The sequence below is a fragment of the Lepisosteus platostomus genome, chromosome 11 (genome assembly GCF_059453375.1).
Source record: "Lepisosteus platostomus isolate fLepPlt1 chromosome 11, fLepPlt1.hap1, whole genome shotgun sequence".
NCBI classification, from domain to species: Eukaryota; Metazoa; Chordata; class Actinopteri; order Semionotiformes; family Lepisosteidae; genus Lepisosteus; species Lepisosteus platostomus.
Genome location: NC_142621.1, coordinates 44896047 through 44916320, shown reverse-complemented (window position 1 = coordinate 44916320; position 20274 = coordinate 44896047). Strand labels below are relative to the sequence as shown.

At 41.9% G+C, this 20274-nt stretch overlaps 1 protein-coding gene across 1 annotated transcript in view; it reads left to right on the top strand.

Annotated features, from left to right (window-relative positions):
- The window catches only part of cox10 (cytochrome c oxidase assembly factor heme A:farnesyltransferase COX10), a 46082-nt gene extending 31432 nt beyond the window's left edge, over nucleotides 1–14650 (top strand). The window contains exons 5-7 of the mRNA XM_088599971.1: nucleotides 5766–5836; nucleotides 10404–10636; nucleotides 13350–14650. Of these exons, the coding sequence (XP_088456097.1) occupies nucleotides 5766–5836; nucleotides 10404–10636; nucleotides 13350–13762 (717 nt within the window). The 3' untranslated portion in view covers nucleotides 13763–14650. The remainder of the gene's footprint in view (nucleotides 1–5765; nucleotides 5837–10403; nucleotides 10637–13349) is intronic.
- Nucleotides 14651–20274: the final 5624 nt, after the last annotated feature.

Genomic DNA, 20274 nt, shown 5'->3' with positions numbered 1-20274 from the left:
TAAAATTAGGCATGGTATTTCCCCCAGCCCCCAGGAAAGCAAAAGCTTGAAAGGTAAATATGAACCAGGAACAAAAACAGTCTTTGTAACGCAGATGCAGTGGCAAATGCCCAGATTTCTTTTCTTCACGTAAACCCAAACTCTGCGGATTTGCAGTATTAAAGGATGGCATCTGAGATGTGGGGAAGCGCTTTGTAATGTTTTACTGTGAAATAAAACAGAGCTGCAAAGTATTAATTGGCTGATTAAAATAAGGACAGTTTAGCACATCGTTATTCAGAAAAGAGCCCATTAATCAGGTGAAGCCTTTGCCAGCTGACAACTTGCCAACATTAAGCCCTCATCCAGGGGGACTTGGAAGCGAGCTTAATTGAAGAGGCTTTGAGAGGTTCCAGTCCAAGGCACTTTCGAGCATCCTACGGTGTCTGTAAACGTCCGGTTTAAAAATTGAACGATTAACCAGCTTTTCCACTTTTCTGACACTTCACAACGGTCTCATGAGAGTCAGTTAGGGCTGATCTATTCCAAAGATCTTGCGTGCTGGACATAACATTTTCCTTATATCTACATATATATGTGTGGATATTTTTAATATATATTTTTCTTTGAGAACCAGATGTGTGATGTGTAGGTGGTGTGTTAGACTGCAGCTGTCTCTGTTTTGTCTCCTCCTAGAATGGAATGGACTAAATATCGCCGTTCTGTGACAGCCGCAAAGTGTATTAGATGAGCAGAGAGCATGTCCTTAGTGCATTAAGGAGCCCACTTGTTTGTTTTTCCTTTCTTTCTTATAGCTCACATATGAAGACTTTAAAACAGTTGTTGAACACTAGGTGTGGTATTCAAGTTCTGCCTTTCTTATTTTCCGAACAATTATTATAGTCACTGTTTCAAAGGAAAACTTGATCTTTAAGTTTCCATTTCTTTTTGCAATCTAGTGAAATTTTGGACCAATCCAAATCAAATCCGTCAACAAGCGCACCTTCAAGGGCAGCTGGGTCCTCCGCCGAAACTTCGCAACATCGAGAAAGTTCTGTGTTCATGATCCCAGCGGTCGCAATAAGGCTGTCTTACAGGATTTTTCCTGTCCAAATGTGCGGTAGCTTTAGTGAAGTTGAATCACTTGCAGCGTTTGGTGTGTAACTGAAGCGCGTTGGGGGAGATGGGGGAGGTGGTGGGATTTGGAGAAACAGCCCAGGAGTTGGCCGGATGATAAAGGGGAGAGCACCCTGAGCTGGGACTGGACAGCACAACCATGTGGCTTGGGCAGCAGGCTGGCAGATTATTAATCACACGCTGTGTGTGTGTGTGTTGGCTCGCATCACTTCCTCTTCTTAAAAAAGAGGAGTTTTGCATCTCCAACAACGAGACTTTTAATTAACCCCTTCTCCCTCGTTCGTAAGATGTAACGGCGTGAAGTCTGAAAGTGGAAGTTGCAGAACACTGTTTTAAGTATGAACTAGTAGTGTGTGGGATGAGCAGTGGATCCTAGAGTATTGATCTAGGATTGATCCTCATATTAACACAGGTCTGAGCTGCATGGAAGGTCCTTTATGAAGAAACCAACTACAGTATGTTGGACTGAAGGAAGAACCTTCTGGAAAAGGAAAGCGTCTGGAATAAAGAGTGTGTTCTTGATTCTAAAGGACGAAAGCGAAGCGATGGCGCAGGTCTATGTACTCAAGCCAGAATGCTTTCCTACAAAAACCCAAGGAAGTTGATCCTGTTTAACTTTTCAATCCCAGGTACCCCTGAGTTTTTAACACATTCATACGTGACCTGTTACATTTGTTTTCTGCTTAGTGGTTAGTGAAACATGAGACGCCAGTCCCGTGGCTTCTTTTAAAGAGCGATTGGATGGAAGCCAGGGATCAATTAGTCAATTGATTAAACCGAGTAGATGGCTTCCTTTGGTTTGTAATTTTTATATTCAGACAACTCAAAATCAATGAGGAGGAGTTGGCATCAAAAGTTTAAATTTTGGGGTTATCTTGAGATCAAGCTTCCCCCCTGCACTTGAGAAGTACAGTTGTCTGCACTCTCCTAGCTCTGGTGCAGATCAGTTTATTAATGCTGATGTTATTTTCAATTCAAAACACAAAACAAGACAAACCAATGTGCCCACAGGGAAACTTATAACAGAGTGTTTTCAGCTTCATACTAACTACTAGAGAGTTAAACTTAATTCTATAAATCTCACACAAAAAAGAAAATGGTAAATTCTCATGTACATGTTGTTCAGCCGTATTTGCGTAAGAAATAAGGTGACATTTTCTGCTTTCTGCTCTATTTAGTCACAATACCACTGAACAAACATTGTTGTTGTTTTTCTTTTTTTTTCCCTCCTTACTACAGCATCCACACCTGTCTGTGGTATTTCTGTCGTCCAGACCTGGGCCTGTCAACATTAACTGTTGGGGGTCAACTCCAAATAAATTTTGGGACACAAAGGGTCTGAAAGCAACAATCTGGCACATCAGCTGTCAATGTGGAGTAAATAATAATTTGGGTATTTTTGGACTCTTTGTTCCTCCCCTGATGCTACACCCACACGGTGGTCTTTAGGAGCTCTGGGCCACAGCAGATCCCAGCAGGTGGGGCGGGACTGCGCTGTGGCCAGGTGGAACAAGGCAGGCAGGTGCTGACAGAGGAGGCAGGTTTGCTGCACTGGAATGTCTCCTGCTGAAGTAGAGCTGCTCTGCTTTAGTTTCAGTAGAGAATTGATAGAACTGAAGCAGACTTGCTAACTAATGGGGTTGCTTGCACTGATTCGGAATCAGTGGAAAACATAGTGCTAGGCACCAGCAGGTGATGTCTTCCTTTCTTTATGCCAACTAGGCTCTCTTTAATACATATGCGTCATATGTTTTATTCTGCTCTCCAGTGTTATCCCTTAAGATCTTAACTACAAATATTTGCAGTGTGTTAAGAATATTTTGTCCTATGGCTCATGTCCTGTTTGTGTTTCCAAAACCTCTCTGCATGTCTACCTCCTGCCTGTAGAAAAATGCTGTCTTCTTTCCTCTGAAAAAACTATATACTGTATATACAGCTGTTCCTAAAAATTCTTGCTACTGCCTGCCTACATAATCAATCTGTTCAGTGACCCTCCATTTCTGTCAGTGCTGTGCCTGTTCCTGATTTCAGTCAAGCTGTAGTCTTGCAGGTTTAAAATGAAAGCTGTCACTGAAAATAGTTAGTATTGCAATTTGCATTTGTTTTACTTGAAAAGGACAACAACGGGACACAAAAAATGGACTGTAAAATAACTTGGTGGTGTGAAGTTTTAGTAAGTGAATCAAACTCACTAACCGAAAGTAATATAGGGAGTTTTCTTAGGGCAAAATGAAGTCACATGATGTACGAGACAGAAGCGATAGAAAAAGACTTTATCCAACTGCGTAAGGAAATAAAACATTTCTTTAAAGAGGTTGATCGTATGAAAATGAGTTAAAAAAACCATGTAGAGAAATCAGACTGGTCACTGGCACAGTAAAGTTTTTTCTGTATTGCACGCGTCTGTGTTAACTCTTCAGTGACGTAATCTAACGTAATCTGTGTGTAATCTAATGGCGGAGCGAGATGAGGCCTCCACAAACCGCTTACTGCAGTAACTTGCAGTGGGGATGTGTGGGAGGAGGTGAAGTCAACTCCGTTTTGTTTTTTCAGAGATGAGACATGATTTAAAGGTGGCAGACCTTCAGCGGATAACAGTGAGACATGACTTCCGATACGTAGAGTAACCACACTTGGCTAGTGATTTAGAATATTGACACATTTACATTTCTTCCGTTTGGCAGATGCTTTTATCCAAAGCGACTTACAGGACAACTGCAGCCGGTCAAAATGCAAAGGGTGAAGATAACAGAAGATCTGTGCATCGCGTGTGAGGAAATCGACACTGATTTCTGGTGGAGCTTTGCTAAAGAGAGGGTGTGAGGAACCAATGAGTGCTTCACGAAGTACAAAAACGAACAAGCACCAGACAACTTTGCCTGATGCATATCCGTGAACACTAATTACAGGACGCATTGTATATTGGGGGGGGGGGGGGGGGCTGTTAAACTGGAAAGAAATTTGTCACCCACAAATGCAAAACAGCTGGCCATGCTATGGGTTTTATCCAGTAAGCATTTTCATGTTTCTGCTTGGTGAAATAGTAGATGATACTTCTGACATGTGCAGAAAGGAGGCCCAAATGAATTATAAAGCCACTCTGGAGTTTTGTCAAATGAACAAACCCCAGAATACGCATATTGCACCATAAGCCAGACATGCGATTGAAGCTCAAGAGCCTCTTTAGCTTTTCCCTTTGTTCAGCCTACCCAGGAAAGAGAATTAACACTTTGCCCTAGCAGCGATCTTTAGCAACAGCTGTACTATACATACTGTACGCATCACAAATATTGCAGGCTATAAAAAATAATACGTACTGCAGACACGTTACGGTGAGATCTGCAGAAAGTTTATCCTTGACATCTGTGAAACTGGCGGTAAAATATTTGTAGCTGAGAGTTACCACTGATGTTCAGGCAGGGCCCAAATTTCTGCAGTTCCACAACTGGTTTAATGTGTGGGGAGGAGGGAGGAAAAAACAAAATCATTTTTCTTTGTTCCATGTTTGTTTTAATTGCAATCTTGCCTGAATGGCAAAGCCCGTTCAAGTACTGCATGTCACTAGGTGAAAAACACTGAGGCACGGTTTTTCAAAAAAAATGTCCAGTACATAGCTCTCATTAAAAGTTATGCTGCTGGAAAGAAAGAAGCCCTTACATTGTGTGCTGTTCTCAAGATAATAAAAAAGTCAGTTCAAAACTTAAGATTTCGCTTTAAACGCAGAAACATATTTTCCTTCTGGTAGTGCTGAAATTAAAGGAAGTGTGATTTCATCTGGGTGAAATAACGACTTGCACTTGTGGAGAATCAGAAGACGCACTGCCCTAGCAGTTCTGCGGTCTGGCTTGCTCTTTAAGGTAACTGAGAATATATGAAGGTTGGCTGAACTGAGGAAACGTTCGTTAAATCTGTAGGCTTTCTGTTGTCACAGTGATGCAGTAAATTAGAAAAAAAGTGAATTATCTGTTTATTAGTTATTTTATGTCTGTAATATTTCATCGTAATGGGTCCAGATATTATTTGGATACAGGAGAGTATCTGTTTTCTACATTACGTGCGCACATGCACACGGCATATTTTATTTCTACAAAAGACGCGTCTTTAATAGTCCCATGTGTTTGTGTTTTACTTAAACTACCAAACCCTGAGAGAAGACTAAATTGCTGATTCCCTAGAGCAGATTATAAAACAAAGGCATTTTGTGCATCATATGTACTTTTTTCCCACTAACAGCCTGATGTTTTCCAAGTGAGAATTTTAGTTTGTTAAAGAAGCCACTTGTTATGTGAGAGCAGCTGTTAGATATTTGTATTGATAAGCCATTTCCACGTAGCCTTACAAATATGTTTATAAGAAAAAACACCAATTTGTATTCAGCCTTTGATCTACACTGTACTGTGCAGGAGTAGTTCATTGTATTGTAATTGCAGGCGGTGTGTGGGCCACATTTCTGTTTATTCTCTGTTGAGTGCATCAGGTGTGTATCATTACTACCTGTAAAAAAAGTTAAAAAGACCTGTTGGAATATTGGTTCTGTATTTGAACACCCCTCAGGAGACAGTGCTGCGTGATTCTCTGATGCCCTCTGTCAAGTTGCCTTTTATTCTGATATATTTGTCTTCTCTCTGTCTTTTTGTCTCTGCCTGCAGTACTTTGAGGTGCCGTTTGATTCCAACATGAACCGGACAAAGAACAGACCGCTCGTGAGGGGCCAGATCAGGTAGGCGCTGCCTCATGGCCTCACACACCTGCCAGGTGTAACCCGAGATGCACAGAGGCCTGTCTTCTCCTTCCTCTGCGCTGTGTGGAGTGGATAACGCTTTAAAAAACAGGTTTTTAGGGAACAAAAAAGGACAAAACAAATCCTAATTCTGCTGTAATTTTGGCTGCTGTTTTGCTGCTGGAAAAAGAAAATGTTCTTGTTTTTTATTATTAAAACTTGGTTGATAAAAGGTGGCAGGGCAAGTTTCTAGAGTACTCGATCGATGTGCTGGTGTAAGAGCAAGATCTCATGAGGACAAGCTGAAGAAGCAGATAAGTTCCTTCAGACAGATCTGCACTGTATGGACTCAGGGTGCTTGCGGTCCATTTTAAATGTGACAGTTCATTTCAGATGCTATTTAAAATGGATAACACTAACTGTAAGGTAAAGTAATCTCCGTTTTCAAACGGCACTGTGTAAGTACATTTTACCACAGGCTGTCTGTTTAGTACACCACTGCAGTACTTGTGCTCTTCTGGACTTTAAGCAATCATTTGCTTTGAGAAGGTTTGGTGCACCATTTTCCAGTTCCACAGCAACAGCTGAAGTAGTATAAACACAGTATAACATTTTTCAAGTCATGCATTGTTGGTAATTGTGCAACTTTGCACAGCACGAGAGAAATGTTTTGTGACATCTCAGGGTCATAAAAGTATTCTTTAATAGGTCCTGTTCTTAATAGTTTATTATTTAAAATGTGAGTAAGTTTGCCTTCTATAAACATTGTGTGGCTGTAAGCTTAATAAATCCCTAGCAAATGGGTTTCCAGTGTTGATCTCCAAAGTGACAGAGACTAACCTGTAGCCTGATCTGCAGCAGCTGGAAGTCAGATTAGTTTGTGTTTTATTTCTGTACTGTAGACGTGTCGTTTCTTTGCAGTAACCAAGAATTATTCTATTTTTAAATTGGAGCCTGTTTTCTAAATAAGAATGTCGTGGCAGTTTTTTTCTTATTCTCATAAATAGCAAGAATTGCCAAGAATCTGTAGAAGTAATTAATTGAGTTAATTAGAGGTAGTAAAACAGAATTGTTGATGGGAGGGGTCTTCTGTGAAAGATACAAATTGTTGTATTTCAGCCATTAATAATACTGAACTAGAGTTTGTAAAATGTTTTATTGTTTTGTATTTCTGTACTGTAGTTACTGTAGTCATTCTTTTGCAGTTTTTATTCTCATAAATATCAAGAATTGTCATTTGGTGAAAGCTTTATTGGTGCAAACACCTTGGCTTTTTATTTTATTGTATTATACGTTTGCTTTTGCTTGCAGCTCCCCATGCAAAGTGATCTCACTTAAGTCATTTGACACAGTCCTGGAGTTAACGTCTCCTGTCTGAACTTGAATGGTCATCGCATTTCAATAGAGGAATTCCTTTCTATGAGGGACGTCCATGATTCTATGGCTTAGTAACGGAGGGTATGGGTTCATGCTGTTGTATGCTTGAGCCCAAAGCTTCACCCTCACCAATGCAAAGCTGTATAAAGTTGTAGCTGTACAGAGGAAGTTGCTTCGGGAGAAACTGTCAGACAGATTATTATTAATAATAATCCTGCACACCTGATACCATTACCAAGCCCCTTCCTTGCTGGGCTGCTGTTCTTTTCGTCTTTTTCGTTACCTGTCTTCTTCCTAGCAGAATTTCGAGTGCTGCGGAGAGGCAGTGCTTGCTGGGGGGGGGTATGATAAATCTGTGGGAACTGTGCCCCCCCGTGGTGTTAGGAAGCTGCCCAGATGCTGCAGTGCGAGTGGTGTTTCACGGCGCGTTCGCTTCAATGGAAGCCCCGTCTGGTTGCATGAGGCGTGTCAGAGAGTGAGGTCGGACCCGGTCAGCTCGCCCCCACGTCCGGGCCCCTTTGGCGGCAGTCCTGTCGGCGATGACCCCTGTAACCTGCGACCTCCCAGCCGCTGACGCCGTCCAGTGTTTCTTGGTCGTGCTGGCAGGGGTGGCAGGAGTCTTCGTCAGGGGAAACCTTTGTCGGGTTGTTTTTTTTTATTCCTTCAAGGGAAGATTTTTTTCTGATGCCTTAGAAGGAGGGGGGCAGGCTGGATAGACACGGCGGCAGAAGGAATATTCAGAAATACTTAAATCTGGATCTTACATGTGTAGTTTAAGGCATATCTTGCAGGAAACCATTAGTCACAGAGTATAAGGGCAGCAGAATTAATTCATTATTTTAGTAATTTAGTAATTTGAAAACATGATTCCCATATCTCTGCACTTTTTCTACCTTTTGCCTATTATTATGACTTGGCTATTAGTCTTATTTGTAGCATTTCCTTTTTTCCACCTTTTATCTAAGCGACAGATAGTCTGCTTCCTAATGGGTTTCTGACTAAAACAGTTACTTTCCACTGGACAGACGGATGTGTTCCTGTGTGTCCGGCGTGTCTGTAAACTAGCATTGGGGTTCCTGGGCTTTATCAAAAGGATGCTGATCATCTACTCAATCACCACCTTTTTTGTTGAGCTAAATCCTGGGCTTATGGCATGCCTGCAGCACTGCGCCAGCTTTGAAGATAAATGATCTTATCCCACAGACAATATACCTTACCCCCCATGCTCTGTGTGCTCTGTGCATGTTGGAATAATGTCTTTAGCCACTGCCTAGGAAGTTATGAGCAAAATGACAAGCGGCCTAAAAGGCTTAAGGGGATTAATATGAAAGCTCTTGTCAAGGCAAAAAATGTGACCAAAAATGACAAAGAGCGTGTATATGCCAGATCAAAATGAAATCAGTTTAGTTAAGAGAATAAAGGCCAAAGCCTAATAAAGTCTATGATTGTAAAGGGGAACAGAATGCTGGCTGGCTCAAACATTTAACTTAGCATATGTAGCATAGACAGAGATTAGAATCTTGACCAAAAGCAGGTTGCAGCAAGGCCTTGCTTGGCCAGTGGTATATCTTTTTGCTATTAGTTCTAGTGCTTTAGTTCTAGACATCATTCTGTGTCAGTTCAGAGGCCAGATGTCCACAGAGTGCTGCTTTGGAGTGTAATTATTTATTTACACAACTGTAGTGCCATGAGATAATAAATGACCTCTCAGTGCAGCTCAGTGAGTCAGGAGTAGAAATGAGCATAGACGCATGCTGTAACTTAAATCTAAATCTTTTCTGTGTTGTTGCAATTGTGTAGCAGCATTCTAGGAGTTTAGCCCGTTTAAAAGCTTAAAAAAGTGGCCTCTATTTGAGTGAACTGTAATTTATTTCAGAATTTACATTCACTGCAAGTATTCTGTTTTTATCGCGGATTTCAGAGGGCTGTGGGAGCCTTTAGTAAGCTACCCAGCCATGCTGTAGGAGCCACAGCCACTGCTGCTTTCAAGAAACAGCTGGATGATATTCCTTGGATCAGTTAACTGCTTCTAACTTCTTTTATTTCTAACCTTTCTAATAGCATTCATAATTTCCTAAGATTCTTACGGAAAAGTAGGGATTCCAAAAGATGAGAATAAGCACAGAAGAATGTTTGAACACAGGGCTCGTACTTTGCCAACCCAATCGATAGTTCTGAGTACAAACATGCTATTGCTAAATTTGATTAAACTCCTGGTAAAGTCATTTCAGTCACACTGTAACATACTTTGGTCTTAAAATCTTCAACAGACTGGACTTCTTTTATCTTTTCTTCTCAAACTAGTATTCCTGTTGACGTTTTAAAAATAGAATGATTGACGGACATTGGCTGAGAATTACACAGGCACCTTGTACAATTATGTGTTACTAGGTGCGTGTAAACACAGTACTCTGAGGGAGTAACAATTATTTTATCAGAATGACCACTTGTGTTGATGTAAAAATGCCTTTTCAGTTTTCTATCTAAAAATGGTCATCCTTGGGGGGAAAATGAAACATATGATATGCAAAAGCATCCCTTCCTCTGAGCTCACCCAGTGAGCTCTGGCTGATTCGGCTGCTTCTCGGTTTGGCAATGGTCTATTCATGGCCAGAAAAGAGGTAGCTGCCCTGCTGGGGGGGAGGGAGAGGGTCGGGGGGCCACGGAGGTTACATCCCTCAGCACCTTGGCCTGTCTGGCAGAGGAGCCAGATACCCATCTGCCCCAGCTGAGCTCTCGCAACTGTCAACAGGAACTCTGCAGGACGCGGAGAGCTGTGTTAATTATTAACTGCCTGCTTATATGCACAACTTTCGGGGTTGATGTTCAAAGTGTTTGTTTTTTTTCATGTGTGTATGTCAGCGGGGGGGTGGGGATGCGGTTTCTGTGCCAAACACATCAGCCTGTGTTCCGTGTAAAGCCAGCGATCGCTAAGCAAGCCACATTTTCTATGTCAAAACTCAACACCTAAACAAATTGCGCAATACTTTTTTTTTTTTCTCCAAACACCCTGCCATTTCTTGCCGAAGTCGTGTATGCTTGTTAAATTTAGAAAGCACCAATGTGGAGAGATGTGTAGCAGATCCAGCCCATGTGGGTGCCACAGTACCGTGTGCACGGCGGCTCTCTCTCTAGGTCGCCTCGTCCTTCCGGCTCTGACCTCCCTCCCCCTTCTTGCTGTGCCTCTCAGCCCGCTCCACGCAGTGTCCTTCGCGGCCGCCTGTGCCATCCCCGGCATCGCCCTGCTCACCCTGGCCGTGAACCCGCTGACCGGTGCTCTGGGGGCCTTCAACATCTTCCTCTACACCTGCTGCTACACCCCCCTGAAGAGGCTGAGCATCTCCAACACCTGGGTGGGGTCGATCGTGGGGGCCATCCCTCCCGTCATGGGCTGGACGGCAGCCACGGGCTCCCTGGACACAGGTAGGTCAGAGTTCCCAACACGCCACAGGTGGAGCGTTGCAGATGTACAGACCCTTAAAAATAGAATCCAAACGTGCATTAACGATTTTCCTACATTCAGTGAGGGTAACAAGTGCAGGGGCTGATGGTTTACCAAACCTCCCACCCAGCAGTGTCTCAGTAGACAAGCCATGATCCTCGCCATCCACTCGTACAATGAAAGGAAGTTAATGACAGGAGGTGGCGTCTGCTCTTCTCTGCACTGACAGTGCTCAGCTGCATGGGTAATGCAAAGCATTACCTTGATGGCTTTAATGCAAGAAAGATTAGTAGTTTCTAAATCACAGATCTGCAATGCATCCCAGGGTGTATAACCCATACAGATATGGTGAGCTCAAAGATTTGTGTGTGTTGCCATTTTTCTTAAAGTGTAGGCTCATATATTTTAATCTGAAACATTTCATTTTGCTGTGAATATCCTTCATTTTAGTAATTGCTGTTGGGAAATCCTAATTGGCCACCTTGGGAAACCCCCCTAATTGCAGTGCTTCATTTTGCCTTCACTCTCACACAGGCTGATTAAGGGGCGCTTGGATCTTGCACAGAAACAGAACATGAGGAAAAAAATCCCAGGGCCTTGGAATCTCTCGATACCAGTGTAGCAGGAAAAGAGCTGATCAAAGCCTAGTTCTGATTAAACATTACTTAATTTACTGTCTTATGTTTCTAAATAGTTGAGCAACTCCTTTAATTTATTGCCTTTATTAGGTTCAAAGAAGCAAGTGGGCCTGGAAGAAGGAATGCAAGAGGTTATTCCCTGTAAAAAATTCAAGTAGATGTTATGGTGACTGCGAATTCACTGTTTGTCTGTCACCAGTCATCTGAAGAGCAGGCAAACACAAGTTTATTAAATAGATTCTGATCTTGAATGGTCCTATTTTTGGACATCTAAACATGTAGAGAGATAAGAGTGTTGTTTTTTTACATAGTAATCTAGACTATTCCAAGCAAATACAGTGTAATTCTGAAATTATAAAATCATTACCAACAGAGCTACATTCATATCAACAGAGCTACATTCATATCAGCAGAACGGAAAGTTAAAAATAATTGTAGCTCTTCAGCCAAAATAATCAGAGTGCAGATTGAGGTGGTGTTGCCTTTGCCTTGCGTTTATGAAGCAGAGCAGTGGCTGGGCTTGTATCAAACTCAAGTACACGTGCTCTCATTCTGTGTTTTCCTGAAAATTAAAGGAATCTTCAAATCCTCGATGACACTGAGAGCTGGTGGTTATGAAGTATTATATATATTCTTTTACCCCTCTCTGTGGCTTCATACCTTGAAAGTAATATCACATATTACTTAAAATATCCCTAGCCTGTAATTGATTAACAGTTGATTAGTGGCATTCATTAAGTTTCCCCAAACACTCTTATTGGTGCAAGTACAGTAGATGCTTGAGAATTGCCTTTCTTCCATACATGCTGAAGTTGTGCCAATACTTCCTGCGTCCGTATTTTTTAGGGATTTATGGACTTACATAGCCCAAGGGGAACAAACAAGATAAAAGCCCGTGTTTGCCATCTGTCAAATTTAAACTGCTGGATTTGTATGGTTTTCTGGCAGCATTGTTTTAGAATCCATCCCTATCCCTGTAGCACCTCTTCTGTTTGCTGTATATACAGGATGTGAAACACGAGACGGTTTCCATCCTTTTATGGCTTCTTCCTGCCTGGTTAGCGGCCTGAGGAATTTGCAGGCGCCGGTAGACGCTTTGCGAACCCTACCGCAGAGGCCACGCCGGGCACGGGGTTTGGGGTGTGTCCGGCGCCGGCCGTTGCCGTGACGATGTTTGGAAAATGGAGGGACGGAAAGTTGTGGATCGTTTAAAAAAAATAAATTCAGCCCTTTACCACGCATTTCACATAGGGCTGGGCGATATAGCCAAAAACATTATCACGATAAAAAATTTAATATCGGTCGATATCGATAATTATCACGATACATGTCAAATCATTATTTCTTTCAAGTTTAAAGGCAGATTTTTTCTCCTGACTGAAAGTTGAAGAAACCAGACAGTTAATTGGTCAATTAAACAACTCTTTATTTTAAGAACACAACAAACACTTGCCAAACAGCAGAAACATTGAACAAATCTGAGGTAGAGAGTATTCAAGTCTTTTTTTATGTCAAAATATGCATGAGTAAAATTTACAAAATAAATATCTTAATAGAAAAATTAAATACTGCACTGTGATAAAACACACATAGAAGATGGCTCAGACAGACTGCAAAGTTTAAAGTGCTCTGTTTTAGGTCTGATCGTAAAAAGCCAAAATATCTCCAAATTACCGAAGTTGAATGACCTTTTCTGTCACCGATGTCATCGTCCTTCGAGCTGGTCGTTGGCAGCACTACATTTGCTTCAGTGTCGCTCATTTCTCCACTCTTAACTACAATCCTATCAGCCACCACCGTGTGGGTAAACACCACCACGTTAGCAGCCCAGTCTGCAACACGCACGCACACTCGCGCAGTATTTTGTGCGCATGCGCATATCATGCGCAAAGCATAAACATATATATCGAACATTTATCGAACTTTTGTTGGCAAGTGTAAATTTAGAGTGTAAAGATAAAACAAAAATCGCCAAAATGTTGATCACTGTGCTGACTGAAGAAACAATGCAGACAATTGGCCTGACTCTGGCTGGGGCTTGTCTTCCTGTTCCCAGGTGCGTTGCTGCTGGGAGGGTTCCTGTATTCCTGGCAGTTCCCCCACTTCAACGCGCTCAGCTGGAACCTGCGGGAGGACTACTCCCGAGGCGGCTACCGCATGATGTCCGTCACCCACCCGGGCCTGTGCCGCCGGGTGGCGCTGCGGCACGCCCTGGCGCTGGTCGGCCTGTCCGCCCTGGCCCCCGCCCTGGACGTCACCACCTGGGCCTTCCCCGTCGTGTCGCTGCCCATCAACCTCTACATCAGCTACCTCGGGTTCCGCTTCCACCGGGAGGCCAGCCGCGGCAGTGCGCGCCGGCTCTTCTTCTGCAGCCTCTGGCACCTGCCCATGTTACTGCTGCTCATGCTCACCTGCAAGAAGCCGCTCAGGGACAAAGAGGACTCGGCCGCCGCCGCTCCCAGCCACTGACTGGAGCGCCCAGGCGTCCGCGGAGAGCGTTTCGGGTTTTGTTGTTCTTGTCGTCGTTAAATGAAATCGGGGCTGTCCTCACCGCCTCTTTTGTACCCAGAGGCCGTCCTCGAAGTGCCTTAGCTGGTCTGCCGACCCTGGTTTGCAGCTGTGCTGTCTTCTTGGGGAGGTGGGGGTGAACGAAGGCTTAAGAAGTCACTTGAAACCCAGTGAAGTGTCTATAAACAAATCAAGGGAAACAATGCGGTGTTTTTTTTTTTGCTTTGGTCTGTGCTTCGTCTGTTTGAAAGCATTTTTTAATTTATAAAGAAAAACTTCATGCGTCCAGTTCATAAGTTCAAAGTAAAAAATGTTTTCGTTTGGCCATTGAAGAAAATGTCTGGGTATCCAGTCTGATTTCTAAAAGGGATTGGTGTATCAACGTCAACGTATGCTCGAATTATAACTGGCCAATCGCGTGCTTTTACAGGTTTTTTTTTTTTAAGTTGAACGTAGAAAATAACTTCTGCGATATTGGTGAACATCTACTGTTTCTATTTCCACACAGACGTGTCATTTCAATAGCTGCTGGGCAATATACGGTTAATATCTAAAACACTTCTCGTTTTGTAATTTTGTTCCGACTTACAACTCGGCTGTTCTGAAATTCAAAGGGACGCAGACCCCTTGAATAGAAAGGGAAAGTAATTGCTGTATGATGTCATTTGAACGTGAGGACAGCCCTCAATAACCCAGATGAGGCTCAGCTGTGGCAGATCTTTGCTAAGGTAGGGGACGCAACGGGGGGCTTGTTCTGAATACTGTAAAAATGCTGTCGTTTGTCACAAAGTAATGAGCAACAAATGTGTTGCAAACCAATTAAAGAATCACTATTCTTTCTACAACAAATACCGGTGGCTTCGCTTCGTTATTCTTGAATGCGTCCAGATAAATCCTACAAGAATGTGGATCCGTGGCTGCTTGTGTTTTGAACATTTCAGATCCATATCCATTTCTTTTCACAATTACCTCAACATCTGCCCACGTCTGATTGAATCTCTTGCGTTATTTATCCCTATTTAATCTGTGGTCAAGTTTCCCTCCAGTTACGACATTCATTTTCCTGGATTTCACCAATGTAAAGGAGTTAGGATTAGCCATCTTCTCTCTTATATGACCGAGTAATTTTCTCATAAACTCTACGTCCGGAATAGATTGCCTTACATTTTTTTTCCACATCTCTAAGGAGCAGGAACAGAGCAGGCTACCAGCTGTCGCCACGTAAAAAGGACTCGACCTGTCTCTGTATTCAATATCAATAGCAACACGAGAAGTCCAAGCATCGCCTTTGCAGTGTTGCAAGATTGTTTTCTGTTTCGCCCAAGTCACTGGGGCAAACGTAGTGTGTGGTTGTGTTGTCCACACCATGCCTTGGTGTGTATCGTTAAGTGATTTAACTGCCTCTAAGTTTCAGTCCTGCCAAGTTCTTTTACCTCCGTTCCAGAGACCTTGGCAATCGTGTCTAAAGTTACTTCTGACACAGGCGTCGCTGAACCGGCGATGTGGATGTGTGGGGGGCAGCTGGATTCATCAGAGAGAGGTGAGGACTGCGCGTCCTTTCGCACGGATTTGTGTTATCACCTGAAAATGGTCACTTTCGGGGGGGACGCTATCGTGCAAGTTAGACAGCCGGTGAGGCCTTTTGTGTAAAATAATGTATGATTTTCAAAAAATGACGTTATGCTTAAAATACATATATATATACTGTATATTAGCGCGCTTCCCAGTGACCAGTGTTAATGTGCAAAGATATAGTCAAAAAGGTCAACGAACCGGAGTGTTGCCGCAAAAGATCACTCTTTTTACGAAGATTAATCCGCTGAAAAATTCCTGGATATACTATTGGTGAGTTCTTGCTTGTTTCTTATGTTATGGGTAGTAGTTGCCAAGAAATGAACGTATGCCATAAATGCAATATAGCCACTCAAATTAATTTAACTTTTTGAAAGCAAAAATGTTTGGCTGCATTAGTCGCTCAAATGTTTTTTTTAATGTATCAAAGAAACCATCGGTGTTCCAGCTTGCCAGGGAGTCATTATTGTCAGCAGCCGAAATGATCCGATCACAGGCTGCACGCCAGGGCTTCCTAACTCCAGCAATCGGGAGTCCGAAATCCTGCGTCTCCTCAAATTATAAAGAATTCTTCACCTTGGAGAAAAACTTGGTTTATCTGTAGAATTTGGAACACCAGCTGCGTTGTGTATTCACTTATGTATTTATAATTGCGATTCCTGTGTAAAGTTTTTTATAGAAAACGGGCTTATAGCTCCGCTAGTTACTAATAATAAAAATATTAAAATGAACGAGGACTCGTAGATGTCGTAGGGGGGGAAATGGGTTCGTGTGCAACAAACAACTGTTTGATTTCTTTTGTTTCCAGCTTTATAAACCCCCTCAAAGCACGGTGCTTACTGTTAACATCTATTAATTTTTTGCCATCACGGACACATGATGGAGAGTTTGAAATCCATACCAGAATCAACTATATTAATATAAAATATTCACAAACACTTCAGTTCCGGCACAGGGACTCAACTCGTATTCTTGCAACCTTGTGCGATAACCTTCCGAATCTGAGTCAGTTCGTATTATATAAGAGCTTTGTGCTGAGTCAAGAAAATAGTTTTTAAAAGTGTATAGCTCACTAATCATAACCCGTCTGCGTCAGGCACAAGAATATTAAAGATGGTCACGCTCATATTTCGAGTTTTGATAACTGCAAGAGGAGGAATGGATATGAACCTTTATCAGGCCTCTGTCACCAGCGTGACTATTATAACTAGTATTAGGATTTTTGTTACTCAAGGATGGCAAAGCTATGCTAAACCAGCGCTGGCAAAAATGAGCATTTCACTCAACCCTGCAAACTTCAAAGCGTTTTCTTTCTCCCAAATACGCGCACATAATACTAGCATACGCTATGATAAATTACACATTGACATGATTGTTTCTTCATGCGCTGCCTTCTTAAAAGCAAAATGGGGGTTAAAATGAATTAACCAGGACGTCAAGCGACTCATTTCATTACGACATGCACTGTCACTGACTATTGACTTGAATGCACGCTGACAAAAATGGAAAGGACTCTTCCCCAGCAATGACGGCAAACTTTCAATGGCCTGTAGTGACAGCACCTGCTCTTCGGGATGGGACGCCGCGCGGGTGAGCTCTCGGGAGTTTAGATTTGGGCCTTCAAAGCCTGATGCGGGGAGGCTGTGATGAATGTATTGACTTACGTTAACTAAGTTATCTCTTGTCCCGAATGACCCCCCTTTTCGGCACGAGTTTCGGGAGGATTGGCAGGTATCCACACATCAAACCAAAGGTCATTCGTGGTGGAACTGCGGGAGATGTCAGAACATCTGCTGGGACCGCGGCCGCCTCTTTCGGCGCTCCTCTGAGGCCAGTGGCGATTGTCTCGGTCTCGTCATGTAGAAAAGGGACTCCGAGCCCTGTCCCACCCGCCTCTTATATTTTAATGCTAATGTCCTGGAGACCTCAGTCGCCGCAAACAGATGTACGCCATTCGGTTTATGTTGTACTCTATTTGTCGGGGAGTCGATAGTAAGACGCTTTAGGAGGATATCAAATATTAGCCAGGCCTGTTCACAAAGCACTTCTGCGAGGTGTAATGGAGGTCAGGCGGTCGCATCTTGTAAAACGAAGTGGTCAAGGGAAAACGCATAGCCTAAATACATATACCCGTGGAAATGTGTTAAAACAGGGCAAGTCGAGGTGCATATTATAACTATACTGTACACATCAGCTTCCATTTTGTGGTAACGCGTTGAAATGTAATTACAGCACTGTATTGAAGTGGAACAGATAAGAGCTGGACTCGGGCAACATGACAGCTCATTAGATACAAGTCACTGATCGAATATGAGCAACACTCTTGCCCTGTTAAGAGTTTTAACGTGCTGATACTGGCACGGGACTTTTTCACCTGTAACGCATTTATTTTGGTATAATATTAAAGTATATATATATATCATAATCTAGGAGTACTTCATTAGGTATAGTTGTATTTAAAATCGAAAATAAAACTGGGGAGTCTTATTTGCGAAAAAAATAGTGCGCAATCAACAGACTTTACGTAACAGTTAATTTCAGATTATCTGGTGCAAAAAGAGTTGTGTGATAAAAATATTTAACCTGCTCCACTCCAATAATCGATCAACAGACGGATATCAGGAATTGTACTCCTAACCCGAATGCAAAAATCTCACAAGTGTCTGAACAGCGTTGTCCCGTTGAAATAAACCGAAACAAATCTCAACATTGTCGTAGAAAATATATTAAAGAACCACTACAGTCGTCCGATTTACGTTTTTGGCTATAAACATGTTGTGAAAATAAAATGAAACATCTTGATTTTGTTCGTGGTATTTATTCGTTCCGTTATGTTTGTTTTCCGGTTAAAACGTATTGGGTTTGTGAACAGGACTAACGTTGCGTTCATTTAGCAAGAGGGAGTGAATGTAGAGCCTACAGGAAGACTTAAACGGGCTTTAGTAATCAACACTGAACGCGTGTAAAATATTTTTTTTAAATAATAATATCCCAGTTCCTTGTATTCAGGAGAAATACGATTTGTCGTACTGGGTTGAATGCTGACTTCTACTGCAGGGCATTCCAAGATCTGTTTAGACTTAAACTTAAAAAAAAAAGTTTAAATTCAGTCAAGAACGATTGACTGTTAAGCCTGCCCGTGTGAGGAAAACGTTACATTATTTGTATGTTTCATTCAGGTTGATTAATTCCTATACATTGTTAAATTGCTGGGCAGCTGTGGCTGTGACAGAAGCTGTACTTAATTGGTTGGGGTTGAAGGGGGAAAATTTGCACCGCTTAAAAAATAACGAGACAAATAAAGCTTCTTAAATCGCCAGCGAATAAAATTTGATGTCTTGCGCGATAGGATGAATAGCAAACATTGCAAATCATAGCAGTAATAATGAAATAACATCAGGGGCGATGTTATGTAACACAAACCAGGACAGATTCCCAATGTGTTGTTTTGGAGCTTTTAGGAACAGGTTTCGAAATCTCATTGGAAATTAGGAGAATAAGAAAAGACCGACAGTAATTAATTAAAAAAACGGAGCTATAAGGAAGAAAACGCAGACTTCAACAAAACTTAAGTTTCCGTAAATAACACGGGCTGGCATTCCCATACAAAAGTCCCGGAGAGAGAATCATTTCTGAGCTCTGTTGAATCTCAGATCGCTTTCAGATCTGGTCATACTTAAGTATTTACATACATGCCGACCGACAGACGTCCAGCTTACGTTTGTGTGCGGAACGCTTTGTGCTTCAGAGATACAAGCTTCACTAATGGTATTTAAATGGTAATCAAAACTTTCATAGTTCTAGTTGAGAGTGAGCACTGATTATGTCCACCGTGCTCGTCTGCCTCACATCCTTTTCCCACGGATCTCGTTTATTTCAGGTTCAGGGGTGTCTCATAGGCTACACTGACTGCCTGTGCATCTTAAAATATTTGAATAAGATATCTGAAGAAATGTATCATACATATTACTCCAAACGCAATGTGGGCAATGTTCTGATTAAGGTTTTGGATCCTTAATAACAACAACACTTCTGAAATATTTCGAAATCGCCCAGGTTGAATAAATGCCCGCGATTCTAACCGGGTTTCTTTTTTTTTTTCCTTGTGAGCACAAGCATTTTCTAAGAGAGAAAAAAATGCAAACCGAATTAAATAAAATTGTTAGATATTTATTGATAAACACCCAAATGATCCCTCAGAATATTTGAGAATATCCGGGACATATAAATAAAACAGCCTACCCGACGAGTAATTAATTCAAAACCTATAACCTCTTTTCTTCCCAATATGAAAAGTGAGCAAATTGGTTACCGCAGGAGACCACTAATTAGCTACTAATGAATAGGGACTTTGTTTACAGAGAGTCTATTTGGCACAATATCAACGAAATATCTAAATAAACTGTTTTGATTAACTGTCGTCCAGAAACAACGTAATGGTATTTTACGCCGACGTCCTACGAAGTAAACTTTATTTTGTAAGATGAAGCCGAACGAAATCTTGAACGTTCCGGTCCCGCTAGCAGAAAAACAGGTAGCAGGTAGCAGGGAAACAAACGAGCTTATCGAGGTAGAGACCAATTAAGAGAAAACAGTTTTAATAACAGCGCCTTCCACCCTAGTTATCGGGTGTGACAGTTTTGAAACTTCAATTTTCAAATTAAACTAATTATAATTTTCAGCATTGACGTAACAGTGTTGCGTTAGGTTATAGCGATAATATTGCATCGTCATTATTTTAAAAGAATAATACACCTTATTTTTTGTTAATAACCGGTTATTCTTTCTCGACATACGTTTTTATTATTTAAAATCTTATATACCGTGTTCTCGTTTAGTTTTTGTTTTTATGTCATTAGTATCATCAACTCTCTTTGCTTTTTTGAAACAGTTAGTACGTT